This window comes from Mobula hypostoma, chromosome 28, assembly GCF_963921235.1.
Source record: "Mobula hypostoma chromosome 28, sMobHyp1.1, whole genome shotgun sequence".
NCBI classification, from domain to species: Eukaryota; Metazoa; Chordata; class Chondrichthyes; order Myliobatiformes; family Myliobatidae; genus Mobula; species Mobula hypostoma.
This window is the reverse complement of record NC_086124.1, coordinates 17431996-17452193: the sequence shown is the minus strand read 5'-3', so window position 1 is coordinate 17452193 and position 20198 is coordinate 17431996. Positions and strand designations below refer to the sequence as shown.

Here is a 20198-nt window from a genome sequence, read left to right as displayed (position 1 = left end):
TTTCCCCTCCATCATCCCAACCTCCCCAGCATGATCACTCCTTCCCTCTAATCGTCACTTGCTCCCTATCCTTTCTCTCATTTCTCAGCCCCTCCTTTATTCCTGTCCCCTCCCATGTTCCTCCCTTGCTGCCACTATTTGTAGCCCGTAATTATTGGTTCAGTTATTATTGTCATGTATACCGAGATACAGTGAAAAGCTTGTCTTGCACACTGTTCATACAGATCGGATCATTACACAGGGCAACAAGGTAGAACAAGGTAAAACAATAACAGAACGCAGAATAAAGTCTTACAGTTACAGAGAAAGTGCAGTGCAGGCAGACAAGGTGTAAGGTCATAACGACATAGATTGTGAGGGCAGAAATCCAATTTCATACACTGGAGATCTATTGAATAGTCTGATAACAGTGGGGTAGAAGCTGTCCTTGAGCCCAGTGGGACATGTTTTCGGCCTTTTATATCTTCTGCCTGATGGGAGAGGGGAGAAGAGAGAATGTTCGGTGTGAGAGGGGTCTCTGATTCTGCTGGCTGTTTTACCGAGGCAGCGGGAAGTGTAGACAGAGTCCATGGCAGAGGGGCTGGTTTCCATGATGTGCTGAGCTGTGGCAATGGTTTTTTTTTAATTGTTAAATGTACGGGGATGCAGTGAAGATCTTGTCTTGCACACTGTTCATACAGATCAGATCATTACACATTGCCTTGAAGTAGAACAAAGGAAATCAATAACAGAATGCCGAATAGTTACAGAGAAGGTGCAGTGCAGGCAGACAATAAACAAGGTCTTAGGATAAATTATAAGGTGAAGAGTCCGTTTTGTCGTCCTAGGACAGTGTTCAATAATCTGACAACAGCCGGGTAGAAGTTGTTCCTGAGCCTAGTGGTAGGTGCTTTCAGGCTTTTGTATTTTGTATCCGATGGAGAGGGGAGAAGAGGCAATGTCAGGGTGGGTGCAATAACTGGAAGGGGGTAGGAAGGGAGAAGGATGGAGGGGCAGATAGATGGGGAAGGAGAGCTGAAGGGAAGAGGATTAGCTAGTAGTTGGAAGGGAAAACAAGTTAATTTGATTTCATTGCCCTGTGCACTGGTACAGTGGGGTTCTGATACAATGAAAGACTTGCTTACAGCAGCATTACTGGTACTGCAGATTTCGACAACACACAGGAGATAAATTACAGAGAGTAAAAATAAAGAGTGTGCAGAAACAAGAGTGCAGCAAAGACACACTCAGGGACCAGTTCCAGCTCAGATGGTGGTGGTTAATCTCAGTGACGCCTGGTTGTTGGCTGAGGAAGCATGGAATACAACTAAATTCTTTGTTTGCCAGAAAAAGTGTGATTAACAATCATCGCAAGCGATAGACTGTAACCTCCCTTTCGAGTTGGAGGCAATTCACGGTGGCGACTGTCACCGAGAGCGATTTAAGCGCCATGACGAATCGGAAAGGTTGTGTTGAAGCCAAATCAAGGCATGGTTTTTTTTTCTCTCTGCCCATTGGGTGACTGACAGTCCTTTTTTTTTAATGAGCTCTTTTGGGTTTCTTTGCTTCATGTTTGCCTGTTAGACAGACCTCAAGGGTGTGTAATGTTTGCATGCTTTGATAATAAATGCACTTATGAACTTTGAGAAATGTCTGGAGTCGTGCGAGATGTGGTTCTGCCCTGTCCTGTTGCTGAGGGAGGAGTAAGTTGTAGATGTCAGTTCAGAATCAGCATAGTGGAAGGGAAGTAGCTGTCCTTGAACATGGTGTTGTGGCACTTCAGGCTTCTGCCTGGTAATAGGTGTGAGACGATGGCATGGCCGGGATGGTGGGTGATCTACATGGCATGGTAGCATAGTGATTAGTGCAACGCTTTACAGTACCAGCAACCCACGTTCAATTCCCACCGCTGCCGGTAAGTAGTTTGTATGTTCTCCCTGTGACCACGTGGGTTTCCTCTGGGTGCTCTGGTTTCCTCCCACTGTCCAAAGACCTATCAGCAAGTCAACTTTTTACGAACAGCTACTTCCCCTCCATCTTCAGATTTATGAATGGGCAATGATCCCATGAACACTGCCTCTTTTTGCAGTACTTATTTAATTTCATTGTTAGTGTAAATTATAGTTTTTTAATTATTTATTACACTGCACTGCCACTGCAAAACATCAGGTTTCGCGATGTCTGCCAGTGAAATAAAACGTGATTCTGATTTTTGAAGTTTGATGATTGGGGTTGTGTCAGTTGTTTTCGGACCAGGTGGTTGAAGGGAAGTAGCTGTTCCTGAACCTGGTGCTGTGTGACCTCAGGTTTCTGTACCTCATCCTTCGATGGGAGGTGTGAGAAGACAGCACATCATAAAGGAGAGATGCAGGGGCCACTGACAGTGTGCAGAGGGCACAACTAATTTAGGGAGTGCTGGAGGGAGGTAGGGAGGAGTAGGGGAGGGAGGGGTTGAAGTAAAAGGAGACTGGAAGCACCCCATTAATGACCATGTTATTGTTTTTGCTTGCAATGAAGGAAAAGGATGTTGACGGCAATAGTGAGTGATCCTCATCCTTCAATCTCTGCCTGCCTCTGTCACCTCTCGCTGTCTCATCCAGCACTCCCCGTCTCATCACTCGCTACTCGCTCACCTGTTCACCTGGCCCACCTTCATCTGTTCTCTTTCCATCTCACTTACACCAACCCTCGTTCCTCATTTACCCCTTCCCTTATTGCTCCCCCGCCCCCTCCATCCATCCCTCTGACATGTTACCCCTCTCGCCACATCTTCCTTGCTAACTTGCAGCGCCCTGCTATCCCCCTTGCGCTTCCCCTCTCTCAACATTTCCCTCGCCCCCACTCTCTCTCCCTCTGATCGCTGCATCTGTCCATCACACCACCCCTCTTTTCAGATATTCCTTGCTCCCTCCATCCTTTGGACCACCCCTCTCTCTGCACCTCCCTTGCCTCCTCAATCTCTCCCTCACCACCTCCATCCATCCCTCACGCGACCCCTCTGCCCTTCTCGTGCTATCCTTCAGTCCCTCCCTCGGGACAGAGGGGAACGAACCGAATGTGACTGACCTTGTTCCCTGCAGGATATTGGATCGCCGGGGTAGTTGTGAGCGTCCTGGTCTGTCTCCTGGCACTTGCGGTTTACTACAGGTAAATCACAACCTCTCCCTTTGGCCCCCGCCCACTCTCAGCTTTGCACTCCTTGGACATGCAGTGCCTGACTGTCTCTCTCCTCCACACAGCAAGGTACGTGGCCGGGATCAACACATTTTGCCCTTCTGCTGTGAATCCCAAAGGAAGGTCCCCACTGAGGACCCCGCTGTGAATGAGAGCCTGCGTGAATCCCAGGAAACCCTGCAGTCGGAGCAGCTGCTGGACCGTCCCGATCCCAGGTAGGTCTGCTGAACAGCTCACCCCCTGCTGCCCGTCCCCCTGCTTCACCCACTGCTACCCGTTCAGGGAGCATCGCTGTGCTCTCGCTCCACCAGCCCTTGTCACACGTACTGAGTTGCAGTGAGAAACTCTGTTTTACACACCATCCATACAGATCTGATCAGTGCATTGAGGTAAGCAAGGTAAAACAATAACAGAATGCAGGACAAAGTGTTACAGTTACAGAGAAGGTACAGTGTAGGCAGACTGCAAGGGCCACGATGAGGTAGATTGTGAGTTCGAGTCCATCCTATCGTACTAGGGGGCCATTCAATATCTGACAGCAGTGGGGTGGAAGCTGTCCGAGGGCCTGTTGGTACATGCTTTCATGCTTTTGTATCTTCTGACGGGAGAAGAGAGAGTGTGGGTGGGAGGTGGTCCTTGACCAGTTTGTCTCCATTTCGACAACAGTGTGATAGAAGCCATCCTTGAGCCTGATGGTATGCGCATTCAGGCTTCTGTATCATCTGCCTGATGGGAAAGGGGTGAAGAGAGAATGTTCAGGGAGTGTGGGATCTTTTGATTATGCTGGCTGCTTTACTGAGCAAGCAAGAAGTGTGGACAGAGTCCACTGAGGAGAGGCTAGTTTCTGTGATGTACTGAACTGTGTCCATAACTGTCTACAGTTTTTTTTGTGTGGTCAGGCAGAGCAGTTGCTTGTCCGAGCCGTGATGTACCTGGATCGGATGCTTTCAATGGTGCATGCTGTCTGTACAAATCATTCCATTGAAACAGTTGACTGTGGGAACGCCACAGCAAAATGTAGATTAAAGTGTTACAGTTAATGAGAAGGTGCAGTGCAGACAGATAATAAGGTGCAAGGGCAACAATGAAGTAGATAGTGAGGTCAACCCGAGTGCTAGGAATCCATTCAATAGTCTTATAGCAGCACACTAGGGCCTGGCAGGTGGTTAACCTCCTGATATAATTTCCTGACCCTTTGACTCAGTGCCTTGACAAATAAAGGCAAGCATGCCACTACCACCTGAGCCCTCCCCACCCTCCCCACCACCCCTTCAAGGTGTGGAGCTTCCCCCTACGTTGGAACCTAATGAGCACATTCCGAAAATCTCCAAGGAGTGGATTCTGCTCAATTGGGCAAGTTGGGACCACTGCTTTATAGCGGCTGCTGCAATTAGTCAAAGTTTCACAGAAATATTTTAAAGGTGAATTTAAAGAATGGACTGAGCAACAGATTTTGTATTTTAATGAAACACAGAACCAGTAAAACACTGTCAATACTTATTAGGAACTAGTAGTTTTTATAGTATTGTATAGCAAGCAACAGAGGAATTCATCTGTGTTGCTTCTTTTGACTGTAAATGAGCAAGTTTGTGAAGAACAAACGGATGACAGGAGTGAAGGTAGGACCGATTAGAGGTAAAGGTGGGAAGATGTGCCTGGAGGCTGTGGAAGTGAGCGAGGTCCTCAATGAATACTTCTCTTCGGTATTCACCAATGAGTGGGAACTTGATGGTGAGGACAATATGAGTGAAGTTGATGTTCTGGAGCATGTTGATATTAAGGGAAAGGAGATGTTGGAGTTGTTAAAATACATTAGGACGGATAAGTCCCTGGGGCCTGACAGGATATTCCCCAGGCTGCTCCATGAGGCGAGGGAAGAGATTGCTGAGCCTCTGGCTAGGATCTTTATGTCCTTGTTGTCCATGGGAATGGTACCGGAGGATTGGAGGGAGGCGAATGTTGTCCCCTTGTTCAAAAAAGGTAGTAGGGATAGTCCAGGTAATTATAGACCAGTGAGCCTTACGTCTGTGGTGTGAAAGCTGTTGGAAAAGATTCTTAGAGATAGGATCTATGGACATTTAGAGAATCATGGTCTGATCAGGGACAGTCAGCATGGCTTTGTGAAGGGCAGATCGTGTCTAACAAGCCTGATAGAGCTCTTTGAGGAGGTGATCAGGCATATAGCTGAGGGTACTGCAGTGGATGTGATCGATATGGATTTTAGTAAGGCATTTGACAAGGTTCCACACGGTAGGCTTATACAGAAAGTCAGAAGGCATGGGATCCAGGGAAGTTTGGCCAGGTGGATTCAGAATTGGCTTGCCTGCAGAAGACAGAGGATGGTGGTGGAGTGAGTACATTCAGATTGGAGGATTGTGACTAGTGGTGTCCCACAAGGATCTGTTCTGGGACCTCTACTTTTTGTGATTTTTATTAACGATCTGGATGTTGGAGTAGAAGGGTGGGTTGGCAAGTTTGCAGACGACACAAAGGTTGGTGCTGTTGTAGATAGTGTAGAGGATTGTCGAAGATTGCAGAGAGACATTGATAGGATGCAGAAGTGGGCTGAGAAGTGGCAGATGGAGTTCAGCCTGGAGAAATGTGAGGTGGTACACTTTGGAAGGACGAACTCCAAGGCAGAGTACAAAGTAAATGGCAGGATACTTGGTAGTGTGGAGGGGCAGAGGGATCTGGGGATACATGTCCACAGATCCCTGAAAGTTGCCTCACAGGTAGAAAGGGTGGTTAAGAAAGCTTATGGGGTGTTAGCTTTCATAAGTCGAGGGATAGAGTTTAAGAGTCGCGATGTAATGATGCAGCTCCATAAAACTCTGGTTAGGCCACACTTGGAGTACTGTGTCCAGTTCTGGTCGCCTTACTATAGGAAGGATGTGGAAGCATTGGAAAGGGTACAGAGGAGATTTACCAGGATGCTGCCTGGTTTAGAGAGTATGCATTATGATCAGAGATTAAGGGAGCTAGGGCTTTACTCTTTGGAGAGAAGGAGGATGAGAGGAGACATGATAAAGGTGTACAAGATAATAAGAGGAATAGATAGAGTGGATAGCCAATACCTCTTCCCCAGGGCACCACTGCTCAATACAAGAGGACATGGCTTTAAGGTATGGGGTGAGAAGTTCAAGGGGGATATGAGAGGAAGGTTTTTTACTCAGAGTGGTTGGTGCGTGGATTGCACTGCCTGAGTCAGTGGTGGAGGCAGATACACTAGTGAAGTTTAAGAGACTACTAGACAGGTATATGGAGGAATTTAAGGTGGGGAGTTATATGGGAGGCAGGGTTTGAGGGTCAGCACAACTTTGTGGGCCGAAGGGCCTGTAATGTGCTGTACTATTCTTTGTTCTAAATTCAGGATAGACACTGAGTGCAGATAATGGACTCCCTTCATACAATGCTGTCAACAGTTGCATCCTCCAAATTTTCAGTTTCGTTGTAACATTCAAAGTGATTGTCGACACCTTGAATTTTTTCATCGTTTTTAACTTATTGAAGTTGCAAAATTGTTTCATTTTCACTCCCGATCATTTCTGGCATATCCAAGCCCAAATGCTTGGAACCGCACTGAGAAAATCGGTTCTGAATTGTCTTTCTACTTCTTTCTCGCCAAAGATCAGTGCAAAGAAAAGTGTTTTGAACAGGAACACACAACTGGTGCTATTTAAAACCTATTTTCTTTAAGCATGGTGTTAGATCTAACGACCATGCAAGTGTATGTGACTGACACTAGTTAGGTAACTTTTGGCAGCTGTGTCCTGTCCCAATTAAGCAGCATAGTGTCCCAAATAAACAAAGGGAAGCTCAGCTATTTTCTGGATTACTTTTTGTCCTTTGAGTTGCCTCAAATAAGCGACTGTCCTAATGAAATAATAGCCCATTTTACTGGAAACCACTGTGTACCACATCTAGTGTGTCACCAGATCTACACTGCCCATTGTATCTTTGCTAGTAGATTAGACAAACGTGTTGAATTCTTGCTGACTCTGCTAAACCCTTCAATGTTCTTTTCTGCAGCTTATGTCGACAATCGATTTGCTTATCCAACTTCTGTTGAACTCGCCGTGTCTGGCAAACTTGTTCCAGATTGCCATCGCCTCTCCCTCCCTGCACCCCCATCACACCTTCACCTACTTGCTTTTGTCACGGCGAACTCTCCCGGGATGGACTCGGAAGGGAGTTGTCGTGTGTTGCTGATGGTGTGGATGGGAGGTGACTGGAATGATGGGATTCACATTGATGTGGCCCGTCCATCGACGTCCGAAGAGAGGTCCTGGAGAAAACACAGAGAGATTTTCTGACATAAACTTAATTGATTAGAGATGTGTGTTTGCTTCCTTGGCCTTTGCATCTTGTATGTTGTATTTAACAGATGTGTTAACCCAGAATATACTGCTGAGGGTCTAAAGGATTTATATCCATTAGAATAGATCCAATGGACATTATAGTTCATGTATTTATATATGGCATTAGTCTTGCATAATCTGTTTTGGATATGTGGTTGGTGCTTATTACCAATGGAGTGGATCCATTGGGCATGATAGCAATAAGTAAGTTTGTGTTGTATAAAATGTTTTTCGTTATAACTGTGAAGTTACATAGGATGAGTTCCCTGATCAGAAATTGTAACTGCACAGGGATATGTATGACTTTGGGGGTTTTTCCAGACTCTTTGCTTTGTTCCCCCACCTAACCTACCAACAGACAAATTGCTGTTCTTTTATAACCTGCCCGCCATTAAGGAGTGGAGAATTTTATGAAAGGGTGCATGCAAGTCCTCTTGCACGGGAAAGGCCTGCGGGGTAGCGTATCTCCAAACTCCCGGGGGTTAGTTCATCAGAGTTACTGTGTTTATCTCATGTGGAGTGAGAGAAGGGAGGGTTTTCTTCTGTTTCCCGTTCAGTCAAAACTAAATCCTGTTGCTCTGTATATCCTGAGTTCTGAAGAGACTTTGAGAACAATAGCGATGCTTGTCCCTGAATGGTGGGTGCATCTGCTTTTTTAACCGGCCCTCATCTCCCTCTGCTTTACGGAGAGCCCTTCAGGTGGAGTGGTTACCCGCCGGCACTCTCCTCTTGGCGGCTCCCCATTCGATCCTCGTCTCCGCCCAAGCTCTCCCTGCGTGAAGTAGGGAGCTCTTCCCATTCTCCCTGTGGGTCTTCCCATCGATTTTCTCCCACGTCCCCAGAAACCGTGCAAGATTTATGGGTGAATGGGACACTGTAAATCTCCCTGGTCTGTGGCTGAAGGGGGGAATCTGTAGGTGGGTTGGGGGGAATGTGGCCGGTTGATTGATATGAAGATTTCGATGAGGATCGGTGTGAAAAGGAGCTAATTGGAGTCTGGAATGGACTCAGTGGGCCGAATGGACTTTCCCTGTGCTGTTCCTCCCTAGTAAAGGACAGAATCTAAGTAGGATCGGTGTAAATGGGTGACTGGGGTCAGGCTGGACATGATGTGGCTTCACATTCAGAGATGTCATAAACCGATGGAGACAGGTTCCCAAGGTTATGGGTGACCCGACCCGTGGGTCATCTGACTTTTCCCAAATTCTCCCTTATATTTACTTTGAAAAAAATTAGAGTGTTCAAAGCAGGCTTGGCATGCCTGAATACTCGAGCTAAGAATATTTTAAAAGTTTTAAAATATAATATAATAATTAAATAATATTAATAATGTGTGATTAATGAGTGTATATGTTTAATTAATAGGACTGGATGTTACAATCCCTGAAGTTCCTGCACTGCACTTGAGTGGAAGTGGTTGTGAAGGATGACCACTAGATGATGTTACTACCATTATGACACACCTTCAGTTGTGTACCTCGACATCACTGGGTGTTTTACAAGACACCCTCAGCCGCAGACCCACCACAGGCCGATCAGACCTGGGTGTGTGTCACATGGTTAGTCTCTAGATGGTCACTTGGCAGCCCAGGCAGCATCCCCCCCCTTTTCAGCCACCACAGCCAGTGACTGCTCATTTCGGCGGCAAGGCCAAAGCCTCCGCTGCCCACTATGTCCTGATGTTGGAGGGTGGCTTCTGCATCCAGTACTACTGCGGCTGGGGTCCATTTCTTTCCTGTTGCTAGAGCAGGAGCAACGGCTCTTACAATTGGGTCCTGAGATTTTCTGAGTGTCATTTCCAGCCTTGCTTTGGAACATTTGTATTCATCCACCAGGCTACAAATTGGCAGAGAAAGGGCTCCGTTCCCGTAAAGCCCTATGCTGCTAAGGCATCTTGGTAGCCCAAGCCACTTCCTCACATGTGAGTTCACCAGCCTCTCCAGCCAATTTGCATGAGACATAGTGACCTCATAGATGGTAATTGGCCACGTAAGTTGGGGCAGCAGTCCAAACTGAAAGCAGCAAAGCTTCAACCTCCCTGGGAGAGCCGTGTTGTTGATTAGATTGAGGCCACTGTTTGTATCCTGCTTTAGTTGTTCCACCTGCACTGTGTCTCTGTGGTCTGCGTTGTACCAATGTCCGAGGCTTTTGATGGGCTTCTCCGGGACAGTTGGTATTGGCTCAGCGTTGATACAAAACCTTATGTCGGTGAGCCGGCCTTTGACAATTGAGATACTGCGAGACTTACTGGGTTTGATCTCCATTCGTGCCCATTTGATGTTTCCCTGGCGTTTATCCAGCAGGCGTTTGGTGCATGCTTTTGTTGTTGTTATTGTGGTCATGTCATCCATGTATGCCCTGATTGGAGGAAGACGCAGCCCATTCTTCAAGAGTTGCCCTCTGACCACCCATTGTGATGCTCGGATAATGAGCTCTATTGCCATGATAAATGCCAGAGGAGAGATGGTACAGCCCACCATTATGCCTATTTCAAGGTGCTTCCATGTGCTGGTGTTATCTTGTGTTGTGACACAGAACTGCAGATCCTGGAAGTACGCTTTGACCAGCTTTGTGATGCCCTTTGGAACCTGGAAAAAGTTGAAAGGTGCCCACAGAGTCTTGTGAGGCACCGATCCAAAAGCATTGACAAGATCTGGGAAGACCACATGCAGGTCTCTCTTTTCTCTTTTGGCAGTTTGTATCTGGTGCCAGATGACATTTGCGTGTTCCGGACATCCTGGGAAACCATGTATTCCTGCTTTCTGCACTGATGTGTCGACGAAGTTGCTCTGCAAAAAGCCTGAGAGCCTTTGAGCCACCACACCTTCCACATTCAGGAGGCTGATCTGGCGGAACTGACTGATTGTTGAGGAATTCTTCTCTTTGGGAATTAGTATCCCTCCTGCTCTTCGCCACATCTTCGGTATAATTCCTTTCCCCCATGCCATCTTCATTAGATTCCAGAGGTATTTCAGGACGCTGGGGGTGTTCTGATAGAGCCTGTATGGGACGACATTGGGCCCTGGAGCTGATGCTAATCTTGCTCGTTTAACTTTACTTTCCACCTCCCTCCATGTTGGGGGCCTTAACGTCCATCTGGTGCTCAGGTGGGTGGGTTGGTGGCATGTCATTCGGAATGGTGACTGGCTCATGCCTCTGGTTATCAGAGTGGGTCTTCCTCAGGTGGTGCTCCAGTTCCCTCGCAGGTACTCTAAGGACCCCGCTCTTCTCCTTGCCAAAGAGGCTTTTGACGAACTTGTAAGGGTTTCTGTAAAAGCTTGCCCTCGCCCGTTCTTTCCTCTTATGTTGTTTTCTCAAGCCTTCTGCTCTTCGCAGCTTTGTCAAGCGCTGCTTTATTTCTGCTTGTAATACCTTGAGTCCTTTCCCCTTCTGTGGACTTCCTCCACTGTTTCCTCAGCTGTCTCCTTTCCTTCACCAGTCTTTCAATTTCCTGCTGTCTCCTAGACTTAGGCTGGACTGAAGGTTCCTTCTGTGTCCTCTGTGTTTTCACTCCAAATCTCTCTACCCCATAGCTGTATATGGTTGTCTCCCCACTTCTCCAGTTATTTTTTCCATATTTCTCTTCATTCCTTCTAGAAGATGGACTAGGCCTGTGTTGATGATCTCCCACTCATTCTTCTGGCAGGATTTAGGCCACAAGATTTGGGGCTTCTGTCCTTCTGCTGGCTGTGGCTGGTGGGGCTCGGGACTTGTGTCCGTCGGTGGACCTGTGCTTGGTTGAGCTTTGCCTGGGGTGCTGATACCCTGTGGACTGTGGTGTTTGTCCTGCCACTGGGCTTCTCTTGACTGATTTGATCTACCTCTTAGAAGGTAATGGTCAATGCGAGGCCCTTCGCCGAGCTCCTTCGGGCACTTTTTCCTGCCCTGGTAGATCTTAAGCCCCTTCTCTGATGTTATCTTTGTCCAGCCACAGATGCAGCATTGTAGTTTGTATCCTGCCGGAGCTGCTGCTCTGTCAAACGCCGTGCTACTTGTCTGTTTCGTCATCGTTTCCATTCCTAGGTCTGTTACCATGTCGTCTGTCAATGAGTCATCTTGCGCTGCTGCTCTCGCAGACTCGAGGGGTATTCTTCGTCTTGAAGTTTTCATAGCAATAAATGGGTGGATCTAATACGCTGTCCAGCGATGGATCCTGCTGGCACGAGTAACTAGCCCGTGCCAGCCCCGATGGGGTCTGTTCCCTCTGGTCAGCTGGACATGATGTGGCTTCACATTCAGAGATGTCGTAAAATGTTGGAGACGGGTTCCCAAGGTTATGGGTGACCTGACCCGTGGGTCATCTGACTTTTCCCAAATTCTCCCCTATATTTACTTTGAACCAGTTAGTGTTCAAAGCAGGCTTGGCAGGCCTGAATACTCGAGCTAGGAATATTTTAAAAGTTTTTAAAAATAGTATAATTAATTAATTAATATTAATAATGTGTGATTATTGAGTGTATATAGTGGGCAGGTGGCCAAGTGGGTAAGGCATTACACTGCCTACCTGAAGGTCGTGAGTTCAAGCCCCAGCCAAGGCAACGTATTGTATCCTTGAGCAAGGCACTTAATCACACATTGCCTTGCGATGGCACAGGTGCCAAACTAATGCCCTTCCCTTGGACAACATCAGTGTCGTGGAGAGGGGAGACTTGCAGCATGGGCAACTGCTGGTCTTCCATACAACCTTGCCCAGGCCTGCGTCCTGGAGAGTGAAGACTTTCCAGGCGCAGATCCGTGGTCTCGCAAGACTAATGGATGCCTTTAAATGAGTGTATATGGTACATGTTCCATTCTGGGCAGTGTTGGGATGGAATGTATGATGAAATGAAAGGATTGCAACAGGCATATGTTGCATGGGTGGCTTGTGAAAGTGGATATTTCTAATGAAGGGAGAATTTGGCTCACAGTTAGCACCCAAGAAGGAAACCTATTCAAAACCCAGGGACCGCCTGTAAGCCCCTCCATTGGTATTGACTGTTCTGTGTGAAAGCCAAACCCGTCCACACATTTTGGGGGCAATTCTTCATATTGTGGATGATGTTTGGACTGTGTACATGAGTTTGTACTTTTTATTTCGAGGTACAGCACAGTCACAGGCCCACTGGTCCAACTTGTAAAATGGTGCTTGGTTTTAAGCTGGAAGAGGGGCTGTTTTTATTATGTATGGTTTGTCAACATTCTATTGTATTTCTTTACTTTCCTGTAAGTGCCTATAAGAATGTGAATCTCAAAAAATATTGTATAAACACTTTGGTAATAAATTGATTTTGAATGAACTGTTTCGCCAAGTTGTACTCATGTGACCTATGTACCTACTAACCTGTACGATTTAATTTAATAGAATTCACTCTGCAGGGAGAAGCTAAAGTCAGATGTGTCAGTAAAGGGAATTACAGAGGCATGAGAGAGGAGCTGGTCAACGTTGATTGGAAGGGGATACTGGCAGTGATGACAGCAGAGCAGCACTGTCTGAAGTTTCTGGGGACACTTTGTAAGGCACAGGATAGATACATCCCAAAGAAGAGGTATGCTGAAGGCAGGTTGACACATCAATGGCTGACAACAGAAGTGAAAGTCAACGTAAAAGTAAAGGAGGGCATATAATAGAAGAAAAATTAATGGGAACTTAGTGCATTGGGAAGGTTTTAAAAATGAACAGAAGGTAACTAAAAAGCTATGAGGGAAAAGATAGAGGTAATCTGGCCAATAATATTAAACAAGAAGTGTATTCAATATATCACTAATATTTGAGAAATACAGGAAATTAGCCTGACATTCGTGGTTTGCAGAATGTTAAGAGTCCATCATCATCATAGCTTGTCACACCAGACAGCCAGGCACTCGTGTTGTTTGGTTGATGTTGAGCAGGTCAGTGTCAGCTAAATCAGGTGAGAGTGACACTCACAACACGCTGGAGGAACTCAGCAGGTCGGGCAGCATCTGTGGAAACTATCAGTCAAAGTTTCGAGCCAGAACCCTTCGTCAGGACTGAAGAGGGAAGGGGCAGAGGCCCTATAAAGAAGGTGGGTGGGGGGGGGGGAAGGAGAAGGCTGGTAGGTTCCAGGTGATAAACCAGCAAGGGGAAAGCAGGAGGTGATAGGCAGGAGAGGTGAAGAAGGAATAGGTGAAAACAATGGGTAGTAGAAGGAGGTGGAACCATGAGGGAGGTGATAGGCAGCTGGGAGGGTGAGAGTCGGCAGTTGCGCAGAACGTGTTCAGTGTAGTGCACCCTTTCGCCAAACTCACAGGATTCGCCGGTCTTTAAACCCCCCTTCACCATATTGTCACCCGTCCTACAAACTACCACTCTTGTTCTGTTGAAAATGCACCACTTCCCCTCTCAGAAATCCCATTATGATAGTAACCCCCTTGTTTGCTGGAGAAATTGTGAAAATGAAAATGCAAACCATTATCATATTTTCTGGGAATGCCCCGTTATCAAAGACTTTTGGAGTGCGATATATAATGCCCTACAAGACATCTCTAAATGTGAAATACCCTTAGAGAGTAAGACCATATACTATGGGTATATACCTCAAGAATGGTCGAAAAGAGATGAATATTTAATGAATATACTGCTGGTGGCTGGTAAAAAAATACCCTCATTAGGAAGTGGTTATCACAAGAGAACCCAACCTTAAATGTATGGATGGAAATTACAATGGACATCTACAAAATGGAGAAGATAACAGCATCTGTTAATCATAAGTTGGAACAATTTGTTTCATACTGGGAAAAATGGGTCATGCACTTGGATAGAAGAAATGAAAGCATAGACTAGTTTCTAAATGGGGGGAAAATTCAACAATTTGAGGTGCAAAGGGACTTGAAAGTCCTCATGCAAGATTCCCTGAAAGTTAAACTGCAGGTTGAGTCAGTTGGGAACAAGGCAAATACAATGTTAGCATTCATTTCATAATGACTAGAATATAAAAACAAGGATAAAATGCTAAGGCTTTATAGGCACTGGTGAGGCCTCAGCTGGGGTATTGTGAGCAGTTTTGGGCATCTCATTTAAGAAAGAATGTGCTGACATCGGAGAGGGTTCAAAGACTAGATAGGAGAATTGGATGTGTACTTAGATTTTCAGAAGGCTGGTGGGAAGTTGACACACATGAGGCTGCTTCGCAAGGTAAGAGCCCATGGTATTACAGGAAAGATGCTAGGGGGTTCAGAAAAATGACTGCAGGTATGAAAGGCTTATATGAGGAGCATTTGATAGCTTTGGGACTATAGTCACAGGAATTTTCAATGATGTGGGGGAATCTTATTGAAACCTCTCAAATATTGAAAAGCCTTGTTAGAGTGGACAAAGAGAAGAAGTTTCCTATAGTGGGAAAGTCTCGGACCAGAGGGCTCAGTTTCAAAATAGAAGGACACCCATTTAGAGCTGAGGAGGAATTTCTTTAGCCAGAGGGTGGTGAATCTGGAATTTGATGCTACGGGCAGCTGTGAAAGCCAGGTCACTGCGGACATTTCAGGTGGGGAATAATAGATTGGTTAGTGTGAAATGTTAAGGGTATAATGGGGTTGAGAGGGAATCAGCCATGATGAAATGGCAGAGAAGACTCGATGGGCCAAATGGCCTAATTCTGCTCCTATGTCTTATGGTCTTATGTAAGTGAGAAAGAGAGCGAGAGAGTGTGTGCGTGTGTGCTTGAGAGGGAGAGACAGAGACTGTTTGTGCCTGCGTGAGAGAGTGTGTCTGTGAGACAAACTGTGTATGAGAGAGAGGCTGTGAGAGATAAAATGTATGTGTGAGAGAGCTGTGTGTAATTGCATGTGTGAGGGAGAATGTGTGTGTGAGATTGAGAGAAAGACTGTGTGTGTGAGAGGGAGAGAGCGATAGAGACCGTATGAGAGAGAGACAGTCAGACAGAGACATGTGAGATAGAGGCTGTGTGTGTGTCAGAAAGAGAGAAAGAAAAAAAATCTCCATTCCCCTTCATCGGACACACGGCACTTATCATTAAGAGCCCTCATCACCCAGGACAGGTCCTCTTCTTATCGCTATCATTGGGGAGGAGTTACAAGAGCTTGAAGACCCACACTCAATAACTCAACGACTCGGGGACAGCTTCTTCCCCTCCACCATCAGATTTCCGAACGGTCCATGAAATCTACCTTGTTTCTTTTTTAAACCATTTATTTATTTGGCACTTTATAGTAATGTTGCACGATACTTTTGCTGAAAACCAACAAATTCCACATCATAAACACAAGAGACTGCAGATTCAAGATTGTTTATTGTCATTCATCAGTATGTGTGTGAAGGAGAACGAAATGATTTTTACTCTGGATGCAGTGCAGCTTACGGGGGGGGGGGACAATAAACAGAAATATCAAATCAATCCTATAAAACATGTTACAAGTAACACTTATATACATGGACTGATTGGATGTACTGTATTACAAAGAAGGTAATGTAACACCTCTACTTTCTTAGAAGTTTATGCAGATTCAGCATGTTATCTAAAACCTTGACAAACTTATATAGATGCACAACGGAGAGTATACTGACTGGTTGCATTACAGCCTGGTGTGGAAATGCCAATGCCTGAAGACTAGAATGTAAAAACAAGGATGAAATACTGAGGCTTTATAAGGCACTGGTAAGGCCTCTCTTGTACTATTGTGAGCAGTTTAGAGCCCCTTATTCAAGAAAGGATGTGCTGACATTGGAGAGGGTTCAGAGGAGGTTCATGAAAATGAATCCAGGAATGAAAGGCCTATCAAATGAAGAGTGATTGATGGCTCTGGGCCTGTACTCACTGGAATTTAGAAGAATGAGCGGGGGAACCTCATTGAAAGTCATTGAATGTTGAAAGTTCATGATAGAGTGGATGTGGAGAGGACATTTTCTATAGTAGGGAAGTCTAGGACCAGACAGCACAGGGTCAGAATAGTGGGATGTCCATTTAGAACAGTGAACAGGAGTAACTTCTTTAGCTAGAGGGTGTTGAATCTGTGGAATTTATTGCCACAGGCAGCTGTGAAGGCCAGGTCACTGGGTATATTTAAGGTGGAAGTTGATAGGTTCTTGACGTCTGGGTGTGAAAGATTATGGGGAGAAGGCAGGAAAATGGGATTGGGAGGGAATTGTATCAGCATGATCACATGCTAAAGCATAATTAATGGGCTGAATGTCCTAATTCTGGTCCTATGTCTGATGGTCTTATTGCCTTTGGACCATTGGAGGAAACCAGAACACCCGGTGAAAACCCACATGGTCACGGGGAGGGCAAATTCCTTACAGACAGTGCTGGGAGTTATATATTATTATTGATTATTTACCAGTAAATACAGCAGAACTGGTTGCCATCATTTTAGGCTTACAGTGGGTGGAGGAAATTTGTCCATGTAAAGTTGTCATTTGTTCAGATTCCTTTTCAGATTTGATGAGTCTTAAAACAGGTCATTCTAGCAGTCGGTCAGATTTACTGTTGGAAGCTCATCAAATATTGTTTCGCCAACAAAGCGTTGGTTTATATGTTGGCTTCATATGGATCCCAACACATAGAGGTGTTGAGGAGAATGAGTGGGTTGATTGTTTAGCTAAGAAAGCTGTTAGAATTTCAGCAGTGGATATAAACCTTCCACTTAGCAAATCAGAAGCTAAGGGGTTGGTAGGGTTAGGAATTAGGGTTTTATGGCTAGCCTTGTGGGATAATGGCATAAGGGGATACACATTTATAGAATACATAAAACTGTTGTGTTTTTGGGAGAAGGGGATGAAACAGGAAGGGAAAGAATTATTTTAACATTACTTAGATTGGTCATACTATGCTTAATTATTCTTTACAGAGTCATAGGAAAATACAGCACAGAAATAGGCCATTTGGCCCATCTAGACCATGCTGAACAATTTAAACTGCCTACTTCCATCAACCTACGCCGGGACAATAGCCTTCCATATCCCTGCCATCCATGTACCTATTCAAACTTCAAGTGGTGCTCACGTGCACCACTCGAGCTGGCAGCTCATTCTACACTTTCATGACCCTCTGACAGAAGGAGTATATCTTGTTGGAAGACATCATTCTGGGTTGTGTAGGTTTTGCGTTATTATGAAACAGCTGAACATATACAAAATTACACTGTGAAGCAGACAAGGTGTTTAGGACAGCAGTGAAGGTCTTCCATCTGTGGTGGTGCTCAGGGCTTCCTTCATTGTGTCAGTAGCTTCCGCTCGGTTTTCGCTACTCAGCCATGCAGGTCCCAGGTGGAGACGCAGGAATACCATTGAACTCCGATATAAAAGGGTTCTTCATTGCTGTTTCCATAACAATTTTGTTTTACCAGTCAGGCTTGTTAGTCCTGAGCTGAGCCCCTGAGCCTGGTGGACCAGTGGGCCTCTACCCTTTGACCCGTTTGGCATGGGTGACCCTACCAAGAGCCACAACATGATGCCTTGACACCAGCCAACATACAGTAGCTCTCTGGGTCATTGAGGAATGGAAATCTCTAAACCCAACGACAGGATTGTGGTCCCCTAGGAAGAAAAGAAAAGTAGTAAGGGATTCCCCTGCACCCCCCCCCCTTCCATTCCCATAGCATACTCCAGTCTAGTTGGTGGCGATATTGCATCTTTACTGGACTGCCAACTGCCATAAAAGTCAAAAGAAGAAGAATAAGAAGGTGTTAAGCAATTATTGGGTAGCTGTGGGGTGCCTAGTTTGCAAGACATCCTGGCACCTGAGGCAGGGACGGTTCATCCTTGTAGGGCCCCGGTGAACTTTTTAATCAAATCAGATTTGGGAGGTGAGGTCTGATCCCCATCATGGCTCCTGTGAAACCCACAGATAAGGGGGGGTCCCGTGGTAGTCTGGCGGACTGACCTCTACCTTGCCGAGGCCAAGTGACAACTGTTAGACACCTCCTCTTACTTACCCCTTGAATAGGACCCCACTAAGGAGCACCAGGAATTGTCTCCCACACTATCACTAACCGTTAACTGGGGATCTCCCATCCACTGCCACCAACCTCATAGCACCTCCCATTTCTACCTCCTTCCCAGGATCCACTAACCTGCCTGTCCAGGTTGACCCATTGTTTCTGCTAGTTCCTGATCCACTGGACATGTCTTCATACCTCAACTCAGTTTTATCCCCCTGGTTCAGTCCCTTCCCTCCCTACATCCATGACACTTCACACACTCTTGATCTTTTCAATGAGTCCAAGTTCCCTGGCTCCAATCATCTTATTTTCACTATGGATATCCAGTCCCTATACACCTCCATCCTCCACCGGGAAGGCCTCAAAGCTCTCCATTTCTTTCTGGACACTAGACCCAACCAGTTCCCCTCCAACACCACTCTCCTCCATCCAGTGGAACTGGTCCTCACTCTCAATAATTATTCTTTCATCTCCTCCCACTTCCGTTAAATGAAAGGTGTAGCTATATACGCTATGCCTGCCTTTTTGGTGGCTACGTGGAACAGTCCATGTTCTAAGCCTATGCTTGTATCACTCTGCAACTTTTCCTGTGCTACATTGACGACTGCATTGGTGCTGCTTCCTGTACATGAGGAGCTCGTCGACTTCATCAACTTTGCCTCCAACTTCCACCCTGCCCTCAAATTTACCTGGTCCATTTCTGACACCTCCTTACCCTATCTCAACCTCTCTGTCTCTGTATCTGGAGGCAGCTTATCTACAGATGTCTTTTAGAAATCCACTGACCCTCACAGCGACCTGGACTACACTTCTTCACACCCTGTTACTTGTAAAAATGCTCCTTCTCTCAATTCCTCCATCTCTACTTCATCTGCTGTCAGGATGAGGCTTTTCATTCCAGAACTAAGGGGATGTTCTCCTTGTTCAAAGAAAGGATCTTCCCTTCCTCCACCATCAATGCTGCCCTCAGCCACATCTCTTCCATTTCACGCACGTCTGCTCTTACCCAATCCTCCCGCCACTCTGCCAGGGATAGGGTTCCTCTTGTCCTCTCCTACCAGTTCACCAGCCTCCATGTCCAGAACATAATTCTCCATAACTTCTGCCACCTTCAACAGGATCCCACCACCAAGCACATCTTCACACCCCCCCTCCACTTTCTGCTTTCCACAGGTATCGCTCCAAGGCGACTTTCTTGTCCATGCATCCCTCGCCACTGATCTCCCTCCTGGCACTTATCCTTGTAAGTGGAACAAGTGCTGCACCTGCCCCTACACCTGCTCCCTCACTACCATTCATGGGCCCAAACAGTCCTTCCCGGTGAGGTGACACTTCACCTGTAGACTGTTGGGGTCATCTAGTATATCAGGTGCTCCAGGTGTGGCCATCTACTGTATCAGGTGCCCCTGGTTTGGCCATCTACGGTATCAGGTGCTTCTGTATATCAGTGAGAGCCAATGTAGAACGGGAGACCACTTTGCCGAGCACCTACCCTCCGTCCACCAGAAACAGTGAGATCTCCCAGTGGCCACCCATTTTAATTCCACTTCCCATTCCCATTCTGAAATCTCAGTCCATGGACTCTACTGTCACGATGAGGCCACACTCAGGTTGGAGGAGCAACACCTTATATTTCGTCTGTGTAGCGTGCAACCGGACGGTTTGAACATCAATTTCTCGAGCTTCTAGTAGTGATTCCGCCCCCACCCCCCCCTCACGACTCCTTCACCATTCCCCATTCCCATTTCCCTCTCTCACCTTATCTCTTTACCTGCCTTTCACCCCCCTCTG

General features: G+C 46.2%; 1 protein-coding gene across 4 annotated transcripts in view; it reads left to right on the top strand.

Moving 5' to 3' along the window:
* The window catches only part of LOC134338844 (uncharacterized), a 43172-nt gene extending 35853 nt beyond the window's left edge, over nt 1–7319 (top strand). For all 4 annotated transcript variants that reach the window (XM_063034986.1, XM_063034984.1, XM_063034985.1 and 1 more), the window contains 3 exons: nt 3060–3126; nt 3219–3368; nt 7183–7319. In XM_063034986.1, the coding sequence (XP_062891056.1) occupies nt 3060–3126; nt 3219–3368; nt 7183–7222 (257 nt within the window). In that variant the 3' untranslated portion in view covers nt 7223–7319. The remainder of the gene's footprint in view (nt 1–3059; nt 3127–3218; nt 3369–7182) is intronic.
* Nucleotides 7320–20198: the final 12879 nt, after the last annotated feature.